Source organism: Vipera berus (assembly GCF_964194415.1).
Source record: "Vipera berus genome assembly, chromosome: 1".
NCBI lineage: Eukaryota > Metazoa > Chordata > Lepidosauria > Squamata > Viperidae > Vipera > Vipera berus.
The window spans coordinates 349,928,444-349,952,429 of record NC_138202.1 but is presented as its reverse complement, the minus strand read 5'-3'; the positions used below and the strand labels follow the sequence as shown (position 1 = coordinate 349,952,429).

Sequence of the window (23,986 nt, the reverse complement as noted above, 5' to 3'; positions counted from 1 at the left end):
ATCTAATGCCTGATTGGACTTTTCTGCTCCACTGACCTGGCCATTTCATTAACCAAAATAGCTCTCACTGGTCAAAGTGGTCTGGCCTTAAATGATTCTGAGTGGAAAGAAAGCAAAGGGCACCAGCACCCCATTGCTCTCATGAAAAGTCTGGAAGACTTCAAACCTTTTTGTTTGTTTATTTATTTATTTTTAAAAAGGAAATGATTTGATGATTGCAGTAGCGCTGAGACCCAGAAAAGCAAGACAGGCTGTTCTTTGTTTGTGGCATTTGAAGAGAACTGGATGGAACCAACCCTCGTTCTTCACAGCTGCTGAGGAGAAGCTGCTTTTGGGGATGGTGGGGTTAGGGAAGGTGGCGGTGATGGCCAAATAGGGCTTAAAATATAAACAGCCAGGGCAGTGAGAGAATGGCATGGTCTTCTCCTTAGCTAGCTTGTCCCAGCCTCCTGTTCTCTTGCTGATGCTTGTTCTGGGTGTGGCTCAGTGGGTTAGGACGCTGGGCTTGTTGATCAGATGGTCGGCAGTTTGGCAGGTCGAATCCCGAGTGCCGCGTAACAGAGTGAGCGCCTGTTAGTCGTCCCAGCTTCTGCCAACCTAGCAGTTCGAAAGCATGTAAAAATGCAAGTAGAAAAATAGGGACCACTACGGTGGGAAGGTAACAACGTTCCGTGAGCCTTTGGTATCCAGTCATGCCGGCCACATGACCACGGAGACGTCTGCGGACAAGCGCTGGCTCTTCGGCTTTGAAACGGAGATGAGCACCGGCCCCTAGAGTTGGAAACGACTAGCACGCATGTGCAGGGGAACCTTTACCTTTACCTTTTACAGATAGAAATGATCTAGTGGAACACAGTGACAGTACACAGAACATGCACAGCAGTACACAGTACACAGCTTGGCTCTTCCTGATTCTCCAGAGACGGAGTTTGTTAAGAATTATAGGTAGTCCTCGACTTGCGGCCACGATTGAGTCCAAAACGTCTGTTGCTAAGTGAGACACTTGTTAAGTTAATTTTCCCTCATGCGGCAATCTTTTTTGCCATCGTTGTTAAATGAAATACTGCAGTTGTTAAGTTAGTAACATGGTTTGTAAGTGATTCTGGCTTCCCCACTGATTGCTTGTCAGAAGGTCACAAAAGGGGATGATCACAGGGCGCCGGGACACTGCGACCGTCATGAAGGTGTGCCAGTCGTCAAGCAGGCGATTTGTGATCATGTGATCATCCGGATGCCGCAGTGTGAGAAATGGACATAAGTCCCTTTTTTTCAGTGCCGTTGTAACTTTGAACTGTGACTAAATGAACGGTCATAAATCGAGGACTATCTATATATTTATGCTTTTCTGAAGCTGCCCAAAGTCACTTTGGATTGCGAGATGGCAGGCATACAAATTAAAAGAAAGAAAGAAAGAAAGAAAGAAAGAAAGAAAGAAAGAAAGAAAGAAAGAAAGAAAGAAAGAAAGAAAGAAAGAAAGAAAGAAAGAAAGAAAGAAAGAAAGAAAGAAAGAAAGAAAGAAAGAAAGAAAGAAAGAAAGAAAGAAAGAAAGAAAGAAAAAGAAAGGAAGGAAGGAAGGAAGGGACGGAGGAAGGAAGGAAGGAAGGGAGGGAGGGAGGGAGGGAGAGAGGGAGGGAGGAAGGGAGGAGATTAGGGTTTTCCCTCCCCTCTCCTTCCCTACCTTCACATTTTTTTTCTTTTTTGCACGTAACTCTTCTTAGTATTATATGTGAGAATGCTTTTTTTTGCTTAGATAATGAAAACCTCTCTTCCCCAGGCTCCCAAAATCAGCAGTATAGAAACAATGACAAAACTGAAGCTAAACTCTCTTATAGGGAATTCACCAGAGTTTGGAAACGCCTGCTTGCAAGAAAGAAAGACGGGGAGGGGGTTGTGACCATTTCGGCATGTGGAAGAAACCAAGCAAAAGGGCTTGTAATTGAGGGTTATCAAACCAGACGCCACCTAGAGAGTGTAGGAAAGGCTTCCCCCCCCGCCCTTCCTTTTCCTGTCAAAGAGATGGCATCCCTTCCATGGAAATAATGCATTTCAATGAGTTGCGGTCAAGGAGTGCAAGCAAACACCTTCCACATAGGCTTCCTGCACTCACACGTAACCATGGACCAGATGTGCCCTGGCAGCATCTCTCTCTCCCCCCCCTCCATCATATCTGCATCAGTTAAGCCTTTATTTCTGTTTGACCCTCAAGGTGACTTCTGACAACTCCAGGGAGAGGTCCCTGCTGCTTTCTTGACAACTTTTGTGGAAGTGGTTTGCCCTTGTCTTCTTCCTAGGGCTGAGAGAAAGGGACATGCCCAAGGTCACCCAGCTGGCTTTGTGCCTAAGGCAGGACAAACTCACAGCTTCCTGGTTCCTAGCCTTCTGATTACGTGCCATCAGGACATTGTCGGCTCTTAGCAAGCAGATAGATTTTCTGCGTGACAACCTGTCCCTAAACCTTCACGTCTCCCAATGCGGCATCCATCACCACTATCACAGTTCATCCATCTTGCCGCTGGTCATTCTCTTCTTCTTTCCTATTTTGTGTAGTGGGTTCAGGAACGCAGGAAGGACGCCAGGCAGATGAGTTCAGCATAGCAGCACTTTATTGGTGGGAGAGTGTGCTGGGGAATAGGGGTTACCTGTACCCTTTATATACCTGGCCAGGTACACACCCAACCAATCAGTTTAAACCTCCGTTTCCTGCTGAAAGCTGATCCCAGCCACAGCAGTTTCGGTACAGCGCCACCTGCTGGTATTGGCTATGCCGCTGCTTAAAGGTGCTTCTTTAAACCCATACATAACATTTCCTTCCACCTTTCCCAGCACCAGAAACTTCTAGCTTAGTTCCTTATTATGTCGATGGAGATTCTCCATCATCCAGATCACGGTCATCCCCAAAGGTGCTTTTCCAAAAGGCGATTGGACTTTCTTGTTTTTTCCTGGAAGACGTTTCGCTTCTCATCCAATAAGCTTCTTCAGGGCAGAACTGAAGAAGCTTCTTGGATCAGAAGCGAAACGTCTTCCAGGAAAAACCAAGAAAGATTAATGCATTATATTCCCTGACTAAAGTTCTACATTTAGGCAAGAAAAACCAAATGTACGGGAATAGGTGGTACCTTGCTCAATAGTAGTAACTTTGAGAGGGATCTCGGAGTCCTAGTGGACAATCACTTGAATATGAGCCAGCAGTGTGCTGCAGCTGCCAAAAAAGCCAACACAGTGCTAGGCTGCATTAACAGAGAGATAGAATCAAGATCACGTGAAGTATTAATACCACTTTACAATGCCTTGGTAAGGCCACACCTGGAATACTGCATCCAGTTTTGGTCACCACGATGTAAAAAAGATGTTGGGACTCTAGAAAGAGTGCAGAGAAGAGCAACAAAGATGATTAGAGGTCTGGAGGCTAAAACTTATGAGGAACAGTTGCTGGAATTGGGTAGGTCTAGTTTAGTGAACAGAAGGATGAGGGGGGACATGATAGCAGTGTTCCAATATCTCAGGGGCTGCCCCAAAGAAGAGGGAGTCAAGCTATCCTCCAAAGCACCTGAAAGCAGGACAAGAAGCAACGGATGGAAACTAGTCAAGGAGAGAAGCAACCTAGAACTAAGGAGAAACTTCCTGACAGTTAGAACAACTAACCAGTGGAACAACCTGCCTCCAGAAGCTGTGAATGCTCCAACACTGGAAGTTTTTAAGAAGAGACTGGACAGCCATTTGTCTGAAATAGTATAGGGTTTCCTGCCTGAGCAGGGGGTTGGAATAGATGACCTCCAAGGTCCCTTCCAACTTTATTATGATCATGATCATGATCATTATATAATGGTTTATATTCCATCTTTATATGTTGTGCAACTTGAAGTTATATCCATAATGCCCTGCCTTATTGTTTTCCCTGTTAGACAATTTTGTAAGGTGTGTTGGAGCGAGGAAGAGAGGGGGGTGGCCCAAGGTCACCCAGCTGGTTTTGTGTCTAAGGCAGGACTCATGGTTTCTAGCCTGGTCTCTTTGATCACTACACCAATCTGTCTTTCACTTGACTTGCCTTTATGTCATCTTATATCGACCCCCAGGAAGAGAGCTGGAAGTCCATGTAAAAGCCTCATAAATGAGGGCTTGACAGATGTAACCTCTGCATCTCTTTGATCTGAGAGCTTGAGAAAGGGAGGATGAATTGAATGCACATTCTAAAGAAAGATCCCTTTTCTCCTCTCATCTGGTGGAGAGAGCTTCAACTCAACAAGAAATAAGGAAAGGAACAAAAGGAAAGAGCCCCCAAAATGGTGTCTTTTTATCCTCCCAGGAATCTTACAGACCCTGAATATTTTTATTTAGCCAGGGTTGGTCTAGGGCAGAGGTAGGCAACCTTGGCTCTTTTATGACTTGTGGACTTCAGCTCCCAGAATTCCTGAGCTAGCCATGCTGAGGAGAAAGGGAGAGGTTTCCAAGCTGAGACATGCTGGCTCAGGAATTCTGGGAATTGAAGTCCACGAGTCATAAAAGAGCCAAGGTTGCCTACCCCTGGTCTAGTGGTTAAGGCACCAGTGTAGAAACTGGGAGATGGTGAATTCTAGTCTTGCTTTAGGCATGAAAGCCAGTTGGGTGACTTTGGGCCAATTACTAGGATACTGTGAGTTCTAGTCCCGCCTTAGGTATGAAAGCTTGTTGGGTGACTTTGGGCCAATCACCAGGAGACTGTGAGTTCTAGTCCTGCCTTAGGCATGAAAGCTGGCTGGGTGACTTTGGGCCAGTCACTCCCTCTCAGCCCAACTCACCTCACAGGGTTGTTGTGGAAAAAATAGGAGGAGGAAGGAATATTAGGAACGTTCACCACCATGAATTATTTATAAAAGTAATAAACACAGGATTAAAAAAAAATCTAAAAAAATATTAAAACGTTCTACTTCCTGGTTGGAGAATTCTGGGAGTTGAAGTCCACACATCTTAAAGAGGCTAAGGTTGAGAAACACCTCATTATGCTAAGTTTTTTCTATTGGCCTTGTTTTGAAAAGGGGGTGTTAGGACAGTCTCTGTCACATCAGTGAGGAAGTCAAGAAATGGAAGACAAACATTTGGCATAATTTTACTCAAATTATGCACTAGGCCAGGGGTAGGCAACCTCGGCTCTTTTATGACTCATGGACTTCAACTCCCAGAATTCCTGAGTCAGCTGACTCAGGAATTCTGGGAGTTGAAGTCCATGAGTCATAAAAGAGCCGAGGTTGCCTACCCCTGCCCTAGGCTTATGTGCCCGTAAGTACGATGCTTCTTTTTAGTTCCTAAGAATTTTTCTCTTCTTTTCTTCTTTCAATCCAATTGCAGCCTTTTTTTTCTTTTTCGAGAAACTCCCTGATGAGATTTTAATTGTATGAGTTGATGTTGAATGAGTTGTGAGTGTCTCTGCATGTTATTATGAGATTGCTTTAAAAACAGAACACAAACAGCTCCCCAAATTAATCCCAAGGTAGAATCCCCGGTCTCTGAAATTTATGCATTTTACTTTAATTGTGTTTTTGACAGAAAACCAAAACTGTAATGATCTTCCAAAGGGAGAGCCAAACCCGCTGAATGAACTGCGGTTTAGCTTTTTATTGTTCTTCATAAGTGGTTTGCATTAATATTTATTTAAATGTGCACCCTGTGGTGTTTTGAAGGATCAAGGCAAATGTTTGTCTGCACGGCTCAGTGATTTTATTGATTATATGCTTATCAAGTCTACGTAGATAGATTATCCCCCAGAATGAACCCTAACCTGGAAAAACTCAAGTAATAATACAGTTATGAGCAGGCTGACTGATTGATCTACTCATTAGGTGCCATCATGCCGACCACATAGATAGACTTGTGTCAGAATAAAGCTGAAAGCGACTTCTGAGGTCTTCTAGTCCAGCCCGCTGCTCAAGCAGGAGATCCTATATCATTTCAGACAAGTGGCTGTTTAGTCTTTTCTTAAAAACCTGTGATGGGTTGTCCTACAGTGATGGCACAAGAAAAAAATGTTGAGTATTGAGACGAAGGAGTCAGGTATCTTAAGGATTCATGCCCTTCGCTTCTTCTCCAGGGACCCAAGTCCAGCTATTGAGTCTTTATTCTGTATTACAGCCCACAATACTGCTAGCCAGGTATTCTGAATCCGCTCGGAAGTCTTGCAGGAGACTGCCAAATTTTGGAAGTCCAGCTGATTTTATTAAAGAACGTTCTCAACTTTAGTTTTCAGCTGAATAGCCTTGCTTTTTGTTGATTCTTCTCACACTTGAATAATAATAATAATAAACCTTTATTGTCAAAGTACAACATGTGTACATTGAGATTAGCTGAGCCTCCCCCCCCCCCGTGCTCTCTCCCCCCAACACACAAGACTTGGCCTCCCAAGTCAATTCTGAATAAGACTACAGTATATCATTTGGTGTAAAGGAGATTAACAACTTACTGTCATGTTGCAAAGAAGAGATTTTAAGATCTTTTCCATGGGGAAAAGGAATGTCTACAAAGATGTCAAACAAATCAAGATGATGCCGCATGGCTGTGTGATCAAGCCCCTGACAAAAGTCCGTAGCTCAGAAACATATTCTGGCTGGGGAATTCTGGAAGATGAAGTCCATAAGTCTTAAAAGTTGCAAAGTTTGGAGAGCCCTGTTCTAAAAGAACAAAGTTAGCTTAGTAAGATATTGGTACATACTTTTCTTCTTTCTCTCCTGCTACCTTCTTAACTTACAATCAGCAGATTATTCCAAACATCATCTGGGACTCCTCATTTTATGCCCAGAAGATCTACCTTGTTAGGTAGATTGGCTGAGAGAAAATGACTGTTCAAGGTTCAGAGCTCTATGTACTCCTAAAACTTCCTTGTCTGTAAACTTTAACTAGGCAATCTATGCCCTGTAGGGCAACATTTTTGAATCAAGGTACCTCAAACGGGCATCCCAAAACATAATGAGGATGGCTTCATCACCTCTAAGCTTCTGATGGTCCCTTAAGACCTCCTTGTGCCAGCAGGCCTGGGAACCCCAGGTTATGGCTGAACTGGTGAAGTGTATTACTATTAATATCCTTTCACCTATTAATTTTGTTTTAACTAATAAGATGGGCAGCTATATAAATAGACAGACAGACAGACAGACAGACAGTCCAGGACCCATGACTCCCGTCAAACTGAAATTTGGCAAATTTACAAAACACTTAATGACCTAAAGATTATCATGAATCATTTAGTTACATAATACAAAATGTCACAAAAAAATTTCCTATGTGCAGCTACACACTTCAACATGGAAAACTTTCAAGGCAAAAACATCTCTGAATATCTCTCTGAATTTTTAAGAACTTTTACGCTCCTTCCATTTAATGACCCCCACCCCCCCCGATTGCTTAATAACAGCAAATAGGACTGCCACAGTTATGATCGTTGAATAAGCAGTCACATGATGACTAGGTTAACAACTTCTTCACTCAATGGCCAAGATTTCATTCCCAATTGCGGTTGTTAAGTGAGGACTATCTGAAGAATCAACCACCTGAACTGTCCTGAGGTATGTCTGTATTGAAAGCAACATAGAATTATGTGGAAAATAAAAGAGGTTCTTATTTTTAATCATTCATTGTTGTCTGGCAGTTGATTGAGTCTGCTAAAGCTGGAGAGTTTAATTGATTGAAGTGTTGGGTTAACTGGCTTGTATTTCCAATTATCTGATGGGTGTGACAGGTATAAAGCTAACTTACTTCCTTCCTTCCTTCCTTCCTTCCTTCCTTCCTTCCTTCCTTCCTTCCTTCCTTCCTTCCTTCCTTCCTTCCTTTTACTGGCTTTCAATCTTATAGCACTTCTCCTAATATAGATGACCACTGCTATGGTCAGAAAGAATTGCACAAAAAGAATTGCTCAGCCAAACACAGACATTACGTTGGAATATCAATTTATAGTAATGATGTAATCATGTCCTTTTTTTACTGTGGACTTGATGGTCTTCAGCAGGCAAGAGGGTTTGAATGGCTGTATTACTTGAGAATAAAAACTTATTTCATTGAGTGTAATAATACATGGACTCTAGAACAGGGCTTTTCAACCAGTGGTACGGGTACCACCTGTGGTACATTGGCACCTGGCAGGTGGTACGCGACCATCCTAGAAAAGTGGTAGCGGGGGAGGGGAACGAGCTGAACTGGTGGCAGCACCGCACAAGCCTGAGCGAGAGACGGCTGGAGCTGCAGGGCTGTCAGGGCTCAGCGGAAGCGCCAGGATCAGCACCAGGCTCCAGCTGGAGCTCGGCGCTGATCCTGGCACTTCTGAGCCCAGAAGAACCGCCAATCAGCTGGAATGTTGCAGCATCTCCAGGGTCTTGTGATTTACATTCAGATGCTTGGCAACTGATTCATATTTATGACGGTCACAGTGTCCCAGGGTGATGTGAAGCTACCAAAACCTGCTGCAACCACCTAGCAGACGGGGGGGGGAGGAATAAAAACCAAACAGCACCCCCACCATCCCATTCCCGCTGGCAATCCTCAACAGAAATGCTCACAACAATGAAAACCTCGGACAGGAGGAAGAGCACCGCTGGGCGGGCGGGCAGGTGTCTTACTGGGCTGTGGCTTGGGGGCACTTTTTTCAGTGCCACTGTAACTTCGAATAGTCACTAAGCGAACTGTTGTAAGTCAAAGATTACCTGTACTTCATCACTTTTTTCCTATTTTTTATCATCAAGTTTTTGACACCTTGCTAGGCGACTGGTGGTACTCGGATGTTGCCATATCCTAAAAGTGGTACAATGGGTGAAAAGGTTGAAAAGGCATGCTCTAGAACTCCACTCTTACATATTGTACATGATATACATTTATGTAGAATAGAATAGAGCTGGAAGGGACCTTGGAGGTCTTCTAGTCCAGCCCCCTGCTCAAGCACTCAAGCGTATATATATATATAGCACTGAAGTAAAAAAATAATACAATAAATACTTTCCACTATTTCACCCAGTACATTTCTGACGAAGAGCTTCTTGACTATAGAAAAGTTACATTAATTTAAATATAATATGGTACAAAGATACTTTAAGCATACTGGGAAAGAAAATTATACTCTACAGGCAGTCCTCGACTTACAACAGTTCATTTAGTGATTGTTCAAAGCTACAGCGGCACTGAAAAAAGTGACATGACCGTTTTTCACACTTACGACGGTTGCAGCATCCCCATAATCACGTGATCACAATCTGGATGATTGACAACTGGTTCATATTTATGATATTTACAGTGTCCCCGGGTCATGTGATCACATTTTGCGACCTGGGGAAGCCAGATTCACTTAGCAGGCACGTTACTAACTTAACAACTGCAAGGATTCACTTAAGAAGAAAGGCAAGAAATGGAGCTTTTCATTTCTGTAATTAGTGATGTCACTTCTGCATTTTCCCCCTGGAAGTGGTATCACATCTTAATCCCTCCCCCAGAAGTGTTTTTGATTGGTGCAGACCTATAAAGGTGTTGACTGACAGATGCTGAATATGATGTCATTGTCCCTCCCTCAGAAATGATTCCAATTGGTACAATACCATTTATAATTAAGTATTTTGCTGGAGAAACATATGTTCTTTTTGTCATTTACACATTGTTTTCTACATTTTTATTCCCCTATAATCAATGATTCTCCCCAATGAATGGGACAGTATTGAACTTTTTAATTAAAAAGATCAATCGATTTGGATCAAGCAATTTAATCCCCTGAGAAAAACGATCAATATTAAAGCATCAATTTACACCATCTAATTGAAATAAATTCTAGAGAAGATAGGTGAATAGGCTGCTAAATACATCTCAGAAGGGGGAATTGAGCTTAGATTCTGTTTGGAAGGTATATTTTTTTCTCTGCTTAAAAAAAGAGCCATTGTGTTCTTTTCCCAAGAAGGACACTAAAGATGAAATCAGGAAGATCTCTCACAACCTTACTTGGTTTTTAGAAATTGTGAGTTTTCGATTGATGGGATAAATGAGTAACATTTTATATTTATCTAAAAGCTAAACATTTAGGGAATCAGGCTGGGGCAAAAATACCAAAATCTGGAGGTCATGTCTTGTGGCTGTCTCTGACATGCAATATTCATAAAATTTAGAACTTAGGACTTGCCCTGGTGCTGTTGCAGGAAAAGGTCAAGAGGTTTTGAAATAGCTAGCCTTAGCTCGAGAGGTTAGTGGTCTCTGTTCAGAGTTCTTGAAGACCAACCAGAAACTTCAGCTGGTCCATATTGCAGCAGCACTCATGATAATGGGTGCACCTAGGTTTGCCCACATGACACCTTTGTTGCGCCAGATGCACTGGCTTCCAGGTTCTTTCCAGGTGCAATTCAAGGTAATGGTCATCATCTTCAAAGCTGTATATGGCACAGGGCCAGGTTATCTGTGGGCCCGCCTTGCCCTGCAGACATATACTCATCCTACCAAGTCAGACAGAATGGCACCATGGTTAAAAGGCAGTATTGCAGGCAAACTCTGCCGACAGCCGGGAGTTCGATCCTGATGGGGCTCAAGGTTGACTCAGCCTTCCATCCTTCCAAGGTCGCTAAAAGGAGGACCCGGTTTGTTGTGGGCAAGATGCCGACTCTGTAAATCGCTCAGAGAATGCTGTAAACTAAAGCACTACGAGGTGGTTATATAGGCCTAAATGCTATTGCTATTTCTACTCCCTTCCCTTAAATATTGCCATATGATGGGAGTTAGGAAGTGTGGCTTTTCCATGGCAGTCCCTGCCGTATAGGACACTCTGCCTAGCTGAAGACCAGCAGGTCTTTTTTGGCAAATCTTTGAAGACCTGGTTTTCTCTCAAGCTCTGAGATAAGAGATTATATGACTTGGCGCCAGGCTGTTGTGGTTTTCAACGGGCTTAGTTTTACAGCTTAATTATGGTTTTTATGTTGTTTTTACTTTTGATTGGGAGCTGTCCAGAATTGGTTACAAGATGGGCGGCTATATAAATGGCTTCAGTGAATAAAATGCCATTATGTGATTTGGCCTATTGAAAAAAGAGAGAGATGGGGGGAAAAGGCAGTATGTTTACCTCAAAATGCGCCCAGTCAACCTGACCATGTTACAGATCCCATCAATTAGGGATTGTCATCTGGTGGGAAGGGCTTTCTCAGTGGTGGCCCTTCTTTAATGGAACATCCTTCCCCCCTGAGGTACGGTTAGTCCCCACCCTGTTGTTTTTCTGAAAGTTCTTAAAATGGGGTTTTGTCAGCGGGTCCGGGGACCACAATTGGAGATGGAGCCGATCAAGTGACCAATTTGATTTGGTTGTTGCTGCCATGGATTTTGTTTTAATTATAGGGTGTTTTAAAAAAAAATTGTAAGCTGCCCAAGATCACCTCTGTGTGAATTGGATAGCTATATAAATTTGGGATGCGGTGGCTCAGTGGTTTAGGACGCTGAGCTTGTTGATCAGAAGGTCGGCAGTTTGGCAGTTCGAATCCCGAGTGCCGCGTAACAGAGTGAGCGCCTGTTACTCGTCCCAGCTTCTGCCAACCTAGCAGTTCGAAAGCACGTAAAAATGCAAGTAGAAAAATAGGGACCACTATGGTGGGAAGGTAACAGCGTTCCGTGCGCCTTTGGCGTCTAGTCATGCTGGCCACATGACCACGGAGATGTCCTCGGACAAGCGCTGGCTCTTCGGCTTTGAAACGGAGATGAGCACCGGCCCCTAGAGTTGGAAACGACTAGCACGCATGTGCGGGGGAACCTTTACCTTTACCTTTATAAATTTCTTTAATATATAATAATAAATAAATAAAAATATTGGAAGATTTCACAAATTGGCCATTAAAAGGAGGTGGGGGTCTACAGGCATTCTGAGGCAGACATCCTATTACCGGCTCCTTCTATAGCTGGAAAAGGAATGAACAAACTAATCCTAAAGAAAAGCAACAGAATGAAAATAAATAAAACAAACCCACTTGTCATCGGTAGATTTATTTTGAGATTCTTGCTCGAGCATCTCAAAGAATAAAACTGAAGCACTATCCTTCAGTTCCCCCATTCTAATTAATAGGTTTACCACCTGTTCCACTAAAAGGGAACACCTTGTAAGCTTTCAATAAAATGACACATTGCCAATGGCAGAACAAGGAACAGTGCTTTATTAAAATATATTACACTTCATTAAATGTATTTAATTGCTGTGTTTATATCCTGCCTTTCTGTTTCTGGAACAGCATTCATATAAAGGCATAGCTAAGGTAATTTGAGACTTCCATTGTCATGATGGTTAATTGTGTCTCTGATTTTGGGGTCGACTCTGTTAAAAACGCATTGGCAGTCCTCAAATGTGGCATTAGGAGTAAAAATCAGAGACTAATCATGATAAATGTTCCAACAGTTTAAACTCACGGGATGTTAAATTGAAGCTGCCTTTTTTCACTAATGCTTCATAGCTCCTGATATATAAAAAAAAGGAAACAAATTGCATTCCTTATTCATTTGGAAAGAAACACTTCATTTTAATTCTAAATAAGGAACAGCTCCTTGAAATAGGAGACAGGTGACAACCCTGCTAATTAATAACCTCTTGCTTCTGACACTTGCATTAAAATTATGACTGGTCTTTTTTTTTCTTTTTTTGCTCACTCCCTCCATCTTTTTTTAACACAAACACACAGTCCCACACGTAGGCATACATTTCTACAGAATGTTTGCTTTCCACATTAACATGACTTTTATACAATGAGATGCCTTTGATCTCCTTCCAAAACCTGGAGAGTTGCCAAAAGAAAAAAGGAACCACTCTTTGCTTCTTTGCCTGAAATATTAAAACCATATTTCCTGCACAACCTGTTTTGGGTGCCCTCCCTAATGAATTCACCACGCCCATTCCACCTGTAAAACTGCCAGCCTGCAATGTGTTACTGAGGGAAAACATTAACCAAAGTTGGTTGGAGGACAAGTCGAAAGCTATATGACTATATGGGTGACCAGACCAATCTCTGGATTCAGAGAAGTTCTCCCAGAAGACAACCAGGAGCTTTGGATGCCTGTAGCTCTTTCTTAACTTTCTGGAAGGAGCAACTTATACAGAAAATGATGGATCTCTTGAGTAACATTCTGGTGAGTAAGGGAGAAGGGAGATATGAGCAGTATGTCAGCCTCAAGGTCTATGGTAAACTAGTTGGTTTTCTGCTAAATAGTCAATATTTTCCTCTTAAGCAAGCATTATTCTGGAGGTTGTGCTGGAAAGTACAGATGAATTCTTTGTTTTTAATAATTTATATCCTGCCCTTTTTATTTATATAAATAACTCAAGGTGGGAACATACCTAATATTCCTTCCACCTCCTAATTTCCTCACAACAACAACCCTGTGAGGTGAGTTGGCTGAGGGAGAGTGACTGGCCCAAGGTCACCCAGCCACTTTCACGCATAAGAAGGGACTAGAACTCACAGTCTCCTGATTTCTAGTCTAGTGCTTTAACCACTAGACCTATGTTGAAGGACTCTGTAGAACAGGGGTCTTCAAACTTGGTCCTTTTATGACTTGTGGACTTCAACTCCCAGAATACCTCAGCCAGGCACGCTGGCTGAGGAATTCTGGGAGTTGAAGTCCACAAGTCATAAAAGGGCCAGGTTTGAAGACCCCTGTTGTAGAACCTCTGAGCAAGTCTCTCCGTCTTGATTGGATCTACTTATCTCATCCTTTCTGAGACAGGAATCATTCTTTCTCCATTATCTCCCTTTAATTATCCTTGGTCTACAGCTCTTATTAGCCCCAGCTGATGATCAGGGAAGACAGGATTTACATGGAGTCAATATGTGGAGGGCAACAGCTTCCCTCAATCCCTGTAGATTGCATCTTCCCGTGAATAAAAGCACTAGTACGTTACCAAATTGCATCCTTATAAAAGTTTGTTGTGGATGAAGACTGCTTTGGCACTAGAAACTTTCTAAAAAGCCAAATTGTATTTAGTTCTAGATATAGACAGATATTTCTGTTTTGGAAATAAGCAGTGATTCAGGAGAGCACTGTGACTTTGTCAGCTTTCTCCTCCTGCCGTAGCTTGTTCTTCCTGTCCCTCAATTTAGAATTTGGTAGCATCTTCATTCCATGGTGATGCCACTTACTCAAGATCTGACATTCCTTCTGCCTGCAACTATTTAGGGAATTCCTAAAAGAGATTTTTTTCCCATTGGTAAATTTTGTGTTAAATTTACCCTCTTTGTCATTTAGTTCTAGATATAGTACAGCTCCTAGTGAAGGCTGTAGTTGGAGCTAAAATCAGTTGTCAACAGCAGGGTCTCCAAGCTTGGCAACTTTAAGTCTTGTGGACTTCATAGCAGTCTTCCAAATCTTGAAGGGCTGTCACAAGGAAGATGGTGTAGACCAGGGGTCTTCAAACTTGGCCCTTTTATGACTTGTGGACTTCAACTCCCAGAATTCCTCAGCCAGAGTGCCTGGCTGAGGAACTCTGGGATTTGAAGTCCACAAGTCATAAAAGGGCCAAGTTTGAAGACCCCTGGTGTAGACTCCATAACTCCTGAGGGTAGGATGTTTATGTTTATGTTTATTGGACTTATATACTGCCCTTCTCCCGTAGGACTCAGGGCGGTTCACAAGGTATTTAAAATAACAATACAAATTACAAAAGTTAAGAACAATTAAAATAATTAAATTTAGTCCTTGAATAAAGTATAAAAACCCTGTTAAACTCCAATTAAAACCCTATTAAAATAAAATTAAAATTAAAAATTCTCAGTCCTGGCCGGAAAGCTCAAAGAGCCGGGTCTTCAGGTCCCGGCGGAATGAACGAAGGTCAGGGGCAGTCCTGAGCTCTACGGGCAGCTGGTTCCAGAGGGCAGGCGCACCCACTGAGAAGGCCCTCCCCCTGGGTGTTACCCGCCGGCAATCTTTTACTGGTGGCACCCTGAGAAGGCCCTCCCTGTGGGAGCGCACAGGATGAAGGGAGCTTGATGCCGGCAGCAGGTGTTCCCTCAGATATCCCGGACCCAAGCCATTTAGGGCATTATATGTCATCACCAGCACCTTGAATCTGACCTGGAGGGCAACCGGAAGCCAATGCAGCTCGCGGAGCAGAGGTGTTACATGGGAGTATCGGGATACCCGAGACTGGACAGCCATTTGTCTGAAATGGTATAGGGTTTCCTGCCTTAGCAGGGGGTTGGACTAGATGACCTCCAAGGTCCCTTCCAACTTATTATTATTATTATTAATGAGCCTACCAAAGTGGTATCTATATATCTACTGATAGGGAAAGAGGTGCCCCAGATAGGGGGCAGAAGACTTTTGAGACTTCTCTGCAATCTCAAGTAGTTCTCACCAGCTTTGTTCTGGTAACAGAAAGCAGAAGGGATATTCGTTCTAATTCCTGCCACTAACCTGATGCTCATGGGAAGGGGAAAAAATTGTAGCGTGATAATAGGTAGACCATCCTTCTTGTTGTCCCTGTGAGGTTAGTCCAGATGAGAAGCACAACCATGATTGCTAGCTCTATCTTTATTGTAAGGTTAAATTAACAGAATCTTGCAAGCCTGAAAGTATTTCTCCCCTCCATTCCTTTTACTCTCTGAAAAATTAGGGAGGAAATGTTTCCAAAGCCCTCCCTCCTTCTGTGGGCTGAGATAACATTTGCACACCAGTTGTCCAGTCCATAGCTCTCCCTTCTGTCTCCCAAGGTTCTTTTTGCATGCTGTTTATTACATTTCTCCATTCTACAGCTGATCCAGAATGCAGCAGTCTAAACAGTCATGGCTGCTCCTCATTGTACCCATATAAGCACCACTGCTTTGGGAGATGCATTGATGAGTGGTTGGCTTCCAGGTGCAATTCAAAGTGCTGGTTGTTGCCTTTAAATCCCTTCATGCTTCAAGACTTGGGCTATCTGCAGAACTGCTTTCTTGTGATAATATTTGTCCAGCCAAGAAGGTAAAAAGCCACAGGCTCTCTCCATATCTTCAAGGAGGGCCATCTAAAGGGGCTGCAGAAGTGCCCCTTCTCCACCTCTCTCCCCTCTTTTGGAATACCATCTCTGGGATATTTTAATACCACCTTCTTTGTTCAGTCTTGTTTGTAGTTCAAACAAACTCGGTGTAATGGGCAGAAGAAATAACCTTGAAGAACAGGAGGAAGAGCCTCAAACAAGTCACTGGTTAGATAAAAGGAAACGGAGTCCAGGGCAGAAATATAATTTGAGAAAGCATCTCGGATAAGACCTTCCTTTGTTCCCACAAAGGTAAAAGGAGAGGAGGGGTGTGTGTATTCAGACTTGCCAGATTCTGTTATAGTAACCTTATAGTAGAAGAACTATTATTATTATTATTATTAATTTTATTTGTATACCGCCCTTCTCCCGGAGGACTCAGGGCGGTGAACAGGGCAATACATATTAAAAAACAAGATACAAAAATTAAAAACGATTAAACAAATGCCCATGAATAAGTTAAAACACATTAAAAATAGATTAAAACAGATTAATACAACCCAACCCCATCCCATCAGGCCAGGCCAGCTTGTTCAAAAAGGTAGGTTTTGAGATCGCGCCGGAAGGAGCGGAGGTCAGGCGCCATCCGGAGCTCGACCGGAAGATGGTTCCATAAATCCGGCGTGCCCATAGAGAACGCCCTCCCCCTGGGGGCCACCAGTTGACATTCTTTGACCGGTGGCACCCTGAGGAGGCCCTCTCTGTGGGAGTGTACTGGGCAGAGGGAAGTTGACGCCGGCCGCAGGTGCTCCCCAAGGTATTCCGGACCCATGCCATGTAGGGCTTTGTAGGACATTAGCAACACCTTGAATCTCACCCAGAAGACAACTGGAAGCCAATGCAGCTCGCGGAGCAGAGGTGTAACATGGGAGTGTCGGGAAACTCCCAACACAACTCTCGCGGCTGCATTCTGTACCAGCTGGAGCCTCCGAGTGGTCTTCAAGGGTAGCCCCATGTAGAGAGCGTTGCAGTAGTCCAGACGAGAGGTCACGAGGGCGTGAGTGACCGTACTAGGCATCCCGGTCTAGATAGGGCCCCCCTAGTCACAGCTACTATATGGTCTTCTAGAGAAAGCTGTGAATCTAGGAGGACTCCCAAGTTGCGAGCCCTATCTACGGGGGGTAATAACTCACCCCCCCCGTAGAGAGAGATGGGATATCCTGAATATCCCGAGATGCCGGTATGCACAGCCACTCGGTCTTGTCAGGGTTGAGTCGAAGCCTGTTCCTCCCCATCCAGACCCGAACCGCCTCCAGGCAGCGGGACATCACGTCGAGGGCATCACTGGGGTGGTTTGGGGTCGAAATGAAAAGCTGGGTATCATCAGCATACTGATGATACCCAACTCCAAAACCACGAATGATCTCACATATTAGCTTATGTGGCTTGGTTTCTTAGTCTTAGTCCGGTCTATCTACCTTGAAAGACTGACATCCAGTGAGGTTGAAGGAGGTTACTGATGAAAATGTTTGATTTTTATTGACTTAAATTGACAGTTTTAATTGGAAAGGTGAATGGACGGCAACCATCCTCCAGGTTTTTCTGTTGTGTTGTTATTGTTTTGGTTTGTTGACTGCAATTTTGTTTGGTTTTATTATAATCTAAAATACTGAGGAGGAGTTGTAGGCCATTCACTGTTAGTTGTGATTGGAACAACCCTGTAAAGCCAAGCAAGCAACCAATCAATCAATCAATCAATGCAAAGATTCCACATTTCACTTGCACGAATGTCATTGAAATGTATTTATTTACTTGTGCAAAACTCCTGTTTTTTTAAAAAGTCTAAAAAGCATTTTTTAAAAACTTTTTGATAGCAGTTGATCAGGAAAAGTGAAGGAGAAAATCCTTGCTTAACGTGAATGTTGGTTCTGTAAACTGATACAAATTTAAAAATGCAACAAGGGTGGGGATTGTTTTCCAAGTGGGTGAAAAATAGTTTAATTAATAGCTTCCCAAGAACATATGGGAAAATATTTTCTTGCTGTGTAAATAGCAGAGGAAGATATAAATGTGTGGATGTGTGTGCATTTATATGTGTGGGAAACCAACATTTTAGCGTCATAAATCATGTCCTTTTTTCCCCAATGTCAGCATTAACATCAATGCTGTTTGAATATAGGAACAGCGAAGTAAGTAAAGGTAAAGGATTTTACTCCCTAGCTGACTGTAGCGGGAGGTGCTTATCTGTGTTTCAAGGCCATTGAGCCAGGGCAGAAGACATTTCCTTTTTCACATGGCCAGCATGGTGCCCTGGAGCGCCGTTCCCTTCCCACCAAAGTGATACCTATTTATCTACTTGCATTTGCCTGCTTTCGAACTGCTAGGTTGGCAGGAGCTGAGGCGAGGCTGGGAACTCACCCTGTTGCGTGGTGTCGGGTCTCAAACCTGGGCTGCTGGCTTTCTAGCTGACGAGCTCAGTGTCTTAATCGCTGAGCCACCACGCCGCCCTTATAGAAACAAACTGGTTAGGAAATCCTTTTTACCTCAGGTGAATCTAAGGACATCGAACAATTTTGAGAACTCATCTTTTGTTCAGCATATGTTTTGGCAAGTCGCAAACTCTCTTTCGCAGCAGAAACTTGGAAATGTCACCAAATGCTGCCTATCGATAAGGGTTATAGTTGTACCTTTGTCTCCACCGAAACGTAAGAAGTTAAAAGCTGAGAAGGTCAGGCTGCAGATTTCCAGGAGTAGCAGACTTGACATTTAAGTCTGTTACTGCTGGTCTTTGATTGCGGAAATGGACTTTAGTGTGCTGTTGAATTCCAGATGTTGGATGGAGATTGGGGAGTCCCAGGTTCAAATTCAGGCAAGTACAAATTTCAGCTGACATCAGAGATACAGGTAGTCCTCAACTTACAACAGCTCATTTAGTGACTGTTCAAAGTTACAACTACACTGAAAAAAGGAACTTATAACTGTTTTTCACATTTACAACTGTTGCAGCATCCCCATGGTCACGTGATCAAAATTCAGACATTTAGCAACTGACTCATATATATGGCAATTGCAACGTCCCGGGGTCACACCTTGTACGACTTTCTGACAAGCAAAGTCAATGGAGAAGCCAGATTCACTTAACAACTGCGTTACTCACTTAATAACTGCAGTGATTCTCTTAACAACTGTGGCAAGAAAGGTCGTAAAATGGGGTAAAACTCACTTAACAAATGTCTCGCTTAGCAGTAAAAATGTTGGGCTCAATTGTCGTAAGTTGAGGACTACCTGTATTCTGAGGTCAGCTAAAGAGACTGTTTGGTCTAGTGGTTAAGGCATCAGGCTAGAAAGCTGGAGACCATGAGTTCTAGTCCCATAAAAGCCAGCTGGGCGACTTCATCCCAACTCACCTCACAGGCTTGTTATTGTGTAGAAAATAGGAGGGGGAAGGAATGTTGGATATGTTTGCCACTTTGAATTACTTATAAACATAATAAAGGTGGGGTAAACATAAATAAATAAATTATTCACAGGTGCTTTCATAAGATGGCAAAAAGCGGCATTGCATCATCATAATGCAAGCCCCACCCCCTTTTTCATGCATTGTGATATCGCTTGCATGTAGGAAAAGGGCTGGCATTTACCTCAGAATGACCCAACTGCTGATTTTTTCGTTTGGACAAAAAGCTCTGATGCTATGGACTGCCTTTGAATGATAGTCAGAGTTCCATTTAAAAATGCAAAATTAAGAACAAACAAACAAGTGTAAATGCACTCTTTCTTCTCCAAATGGCTTTCACAACAGCCTCTTGTATTCCTTGTTAATCTGTCCCCAGAACCTTCTTTCAGATCTAAAACAGGTAGTGGTAAATCTGGAGCTTTTTTTTTTTTAACAGAGAGACATGATGGCATTATAATTGCATTTTTGTTTGGCGTCTCCACTCGTGCTGGAAAAAATGAAATGAAAAACAGAGCTCCATTGTCTCCTTAATCCATAGGAAATTATAGTTGGATTAGATGAACTTCAAGCTACTTCCACTGTCTAAAATTCCACTATTGTCTTTTGTTGAAATAACATTTTTGCTAATAGTTTTAACTTCAATAAAAAGATAATACAAACCAAATAGAAAAATTTGTTGTTGTGTCGTGTCCGACCCATCGCGATCCCATGGACAACATTCCTCCAGGCCTTCCTGTCCTCTACCATCTTCTGGAGTCCATTTAAGCTCACACCTACTGCTTCAGTGACTCCATCCAGCCACCTCATTCTCTGCCCTTCTTCTCTTGCCCTCAATCTTTCCCAGCATGAGGCTCTTCTCCAGTGAGTCCTTCCTTCTCATTAGGTGGCCAAAGTATTTGAGTTTCAACCTCAGGATCTGACCTTCTAAAGAGCAGTCAGGGTTGATCTCCTCTAGGACTGACCGGTTTGATCGCCTTGCAGTCCAAGGGACTCGCAGGAGTCTTCTCCAGCACCAGAGTTCAAAGGCTTCAATTCTTTGGCGCTCAGCCTTTCTTATGGTCCAACTTTCACAGCCATAAATTGCAACTGGGAAGACCATAGCCTTGACTATATGCACTTTTGTTGACAGGGTGATGTCTCTGCTTTTTAGTGTGCTGTCTAGATTTGCCATTGCTTTCCTCCCCAGGAGCAAGCGTCTTTTAATTTCTTGGCTGCAGTCCCCATCTGCGGTGATCTTGGAGCCCAGGAAAATAAAATCTGTCACTACCTCTATTTCCTCCCCATCTATTTGCCAGGAACTGAGAGGTCCAGATGCCATGATCTTGGTTTTCTTAATGTTAAGTTTCAACCCAACTTTTGCACTCTTCTTCTTCACCCGCAACAAGAGGCTCTTTAGTTCCTCTTCACTTTCTGCCATTAGAGTGGTATCATCTGCATATCTTAGGTGGTTGATATTTCTCTCTCTCTCTCTCTAGAAAAATAGAATAAAAAGAAGAATGGAAAAAATAATGGAAAAGAAACCCAAGCAAGCGACTTGATGCCCACATTATGAAAACAAACAGTTTCACTATCTCTTCATGTTCCTCTTGATTAACAGAAATATAATCCTTCATCCCATAAAGGTCGAGGTAAAAGTTTCCCCTGCCCAGTTTTGTCTGACTCTAGGGGCAGTGCTCATCTCCATTTCTTAGCCAAGGGAGCCAGCATTGTCTGAAGACATTTCAGTGGTCATGTGGCCAGCACGGCTGTACGCCAAAGCACATGGAACGCTGTTACCTTCCCACTGGAGTGGAACCTATTTATTTTTATGTATTTTATTTTAATTCCATTTATATCCCGCCCTTCTCTGAAGACTCAGGGCGGCTTACAAGCTTAGTAGTAGCCTTCATTCTATGTATATGCCTGCTTATTAGGGCTTTCACACACCCCCTAAGCGGCATTATTACAAAGTCAGCTTAATTGCCCCCAACAATCTGGGTCCTCATTTTACCTACCTCAGAAGGATGGAAGGCTGAGTCAACCTTGAGCCTGGTGGGATGCGAACCTGCACTAATTGCAGGCAGCTGGTATTACTTCAGGAGGCATTAGCCCACTACTCCACCAAGGCTATTTATCTACTCACATTTGCATGCTTTCAAACTGCTAAGTGGGTAGGAGTTGGGGCAAGTATTGGGAGCTCACCCCGTCACGCGGTGCTTGGGTCTCAAACGCAGGCTGTCAGCTTTCCAACTGGCAAGCTCAGCTTCTTTAACTCCTGAGCCACCGTGCCCACTTTCATTCTACAACTCGGTTGGTATCTATAGGCAAGTCCAATAAGCAATGGTTTTTCCAAACCAAGTATCAGCAAAACTCCTAAGAGCCTAAAAATTATAACATTAGTAACAAATATAAAATTCATCATTCTATACCTCAAGTCTTAACCGTAAGCAAATCCAGTATACCTCTTTTCCATTCCAGCTGTCAGCAAGTCAGAAAGAGCTGCCCAAAATAACAACATATCCCATGTTAAGCCTGATCAAATAAACCCACTGTCAAAGTTCTTTGAAGAGTTTCATCTGTTGGAACCACGACACTCACGTTATATTGCTTCCTTTGTCACAAATCTGTCGTGCTCTTTAATTCAACATTTATTTGTCCCTTGTCCGGAATATCTTCAAAACTTTGTTGTGCCTCTTTTGTAAGTCCAGCAGGAAGAAATTATTGCACTCATTCTACTGAATTGACATTTTTATTTCTTTCTTAATTTTTGTATCCTCAGCCATATTTTTTATATATCCAGTGGCAAATCCTTATTCACATTATTCCCTGCAATCATGTCAGAAAAGTTTTGTTCTAATATTTTTTTACTGTAACATCTTCTTCTGGGAACAGACGAGAACACACAACACAACTGACATGATTGATTCAAAGTCCTCAGAAATATCTCTGATATTTGTCTGTCTTTTTATGTCTCCAATATTGAAAATAATTTTTCTCTCCTGCAAAAATGCAGTTATTCTATAAAATTAATTTCAAAGTTATACTATTCAAAATCAAATATTCCAGCATTTTCAGAACCCTTTAAAATTGCTCCATTTGCTACAGTATCATAATTCATTTTAGAAAGTTTAGAAAGTTTCAGGTTAGCATTGTACCACATCCGACCTGCAGTTTCTCATATTTTTCCCCCATCTTCTGGAACAAGCTTCTGTTTTTCTACTTTACTTCCAGGGTACTTAATAACTTCCTTTGAGTTGGTGGTGTTTTTTTAATTTACTTTATTGGATTTGATAGAATATGCTATGGCCATGTTCATTTTCCTATGAAACTGCTTTCTATGACTTGGTAGTCTTCCCAGCTGCTAAGAGTTAATTCTGAAAAAGGTCCTTAGGAGAACATCCTTCCTCAGGTCTATCCTGGATTTTTATGGAACTGTGAGAACCAGAGAGGACATAGATCAATGGACAAATATGCCATGAAAGAGAGAAGAAATTCCTAGATTCCTCTCAATTGTCATAATATCAGTGTTCCAATATCTCAGGGGCTGCCACAAAGAGGGAGTCAAGCTGTTCTCCAAAGCACCTGAAAGCAGGACAAGAAGCAATGGATGGAAAGAAGAGAGAAGCAACCTAGAACTAAGGAGAAACTTCCTGACTGTTAGAACAATTAACCGGTAGAACAACCTGCCTCCAGAAGTGGTGGATGCTCCAACACTGGAAGTTTTTAAGAAGAGATTGGACAACCATTTGTCTGGAATGGTATAGGATCTCCTGCCTGAGCAGGGGGTTAGACTAGAAGACCTCCAAGGTCTATTCCAACTCTGTTATTCCGTTATCTCAACACCAAATGCCAAGGATATTATACTTCACTGTTGTCGTTTGAAGATCTTTTGAAAAGCCATTCTCTTTCACGAAATGGAATGAGAACCATACGAAGAAGGGCTGTAGAATTTCTCTGCCAAGCATGGCTTCCTCTGACGTTTCTAGTTAAACTGAAATTCAGGAAGAGATGGACGAAGGACTGAATGAATCAGAAGTATGCATCCGTGTGTGCATGTACAGTGACGGTGGTTGGAAACTAAAAGAGCTGAAGATGGAGGGGATCCCGATGAACAAACAAAGGTGTGATCCCTCAGATGTCTAAGTGGGTGGAGAAGATGGTCCTGTTGGCAGCGTTTCCTACCTGGCTTCTGTCTTTGTTCTCGCAAAGAAAGTAGTATTTGATTATTAGGAGTGTTCCTATATTTGACCATGTCTCCCAACACTGATAGATAACTTGTGTGCTTTATTTGTAGTTTCCGCTTCCTCTGTCTCTCTCTTTCCAAGGAAGGCAGCTTCCTGAGAAAAATAAAATTGCAGTCCAATTATCCTGCTGTTAGAAGACTGCAGGAGATGACCTTGCAAATGACTGGAAAATTCAAAATGTGGTACAGTAAATCTCATTTGCTTGGGTTGGCTGTTGGAAGCTGGCCACAAATTAGTCTAATAGTCCATCTCTGCCTTTTCTCTGGATTAAAAGGCCTACTCCTTTCCATTTTAGGGCCTTTTTTTCTTTTGAGGAAGGGTGGTCAATTACGATTCCATAATCACAGACTTAGAATTTTCACTGAAGGGATTAAGACACTAATTCTGTGGGATGTTTCAAGA

At 42.7% G+C, this 23,986-nt stretch overlaps 1 protein-coding gene across 4 annotated transcripts in view; it reads left to right on the top strand.

The window, feature by feature from the left end:
* The window catches only part of RAP1GAP2 (RAP1 GTPase activating protein 2), a 218,446-nt gene that overhangs the window by 97,491 nt on the left and 96,969 nt on the right, over positions 1 to 23,986 (top strand). The window contains exon 1 of one of the 4 annotated variants that reach the window (XM_081346582.1): positions 12,210 to 13,080. The exons of the other annotated variants lie outside the window; for them this stretch is intronic. Coding sequence (XP_081202708.1) covers positions 12,940 to 13,080 — 141 coding nt within the window. The 5' untranslated portion in view covers positions 12,210 to 12,939. Of the gene's footprint in view, positions 1 to 12,209; positions 13,081 to 23,986 lie in introns of those variants that run through there. 4 annotated transcript variants of the gene reach the window in all.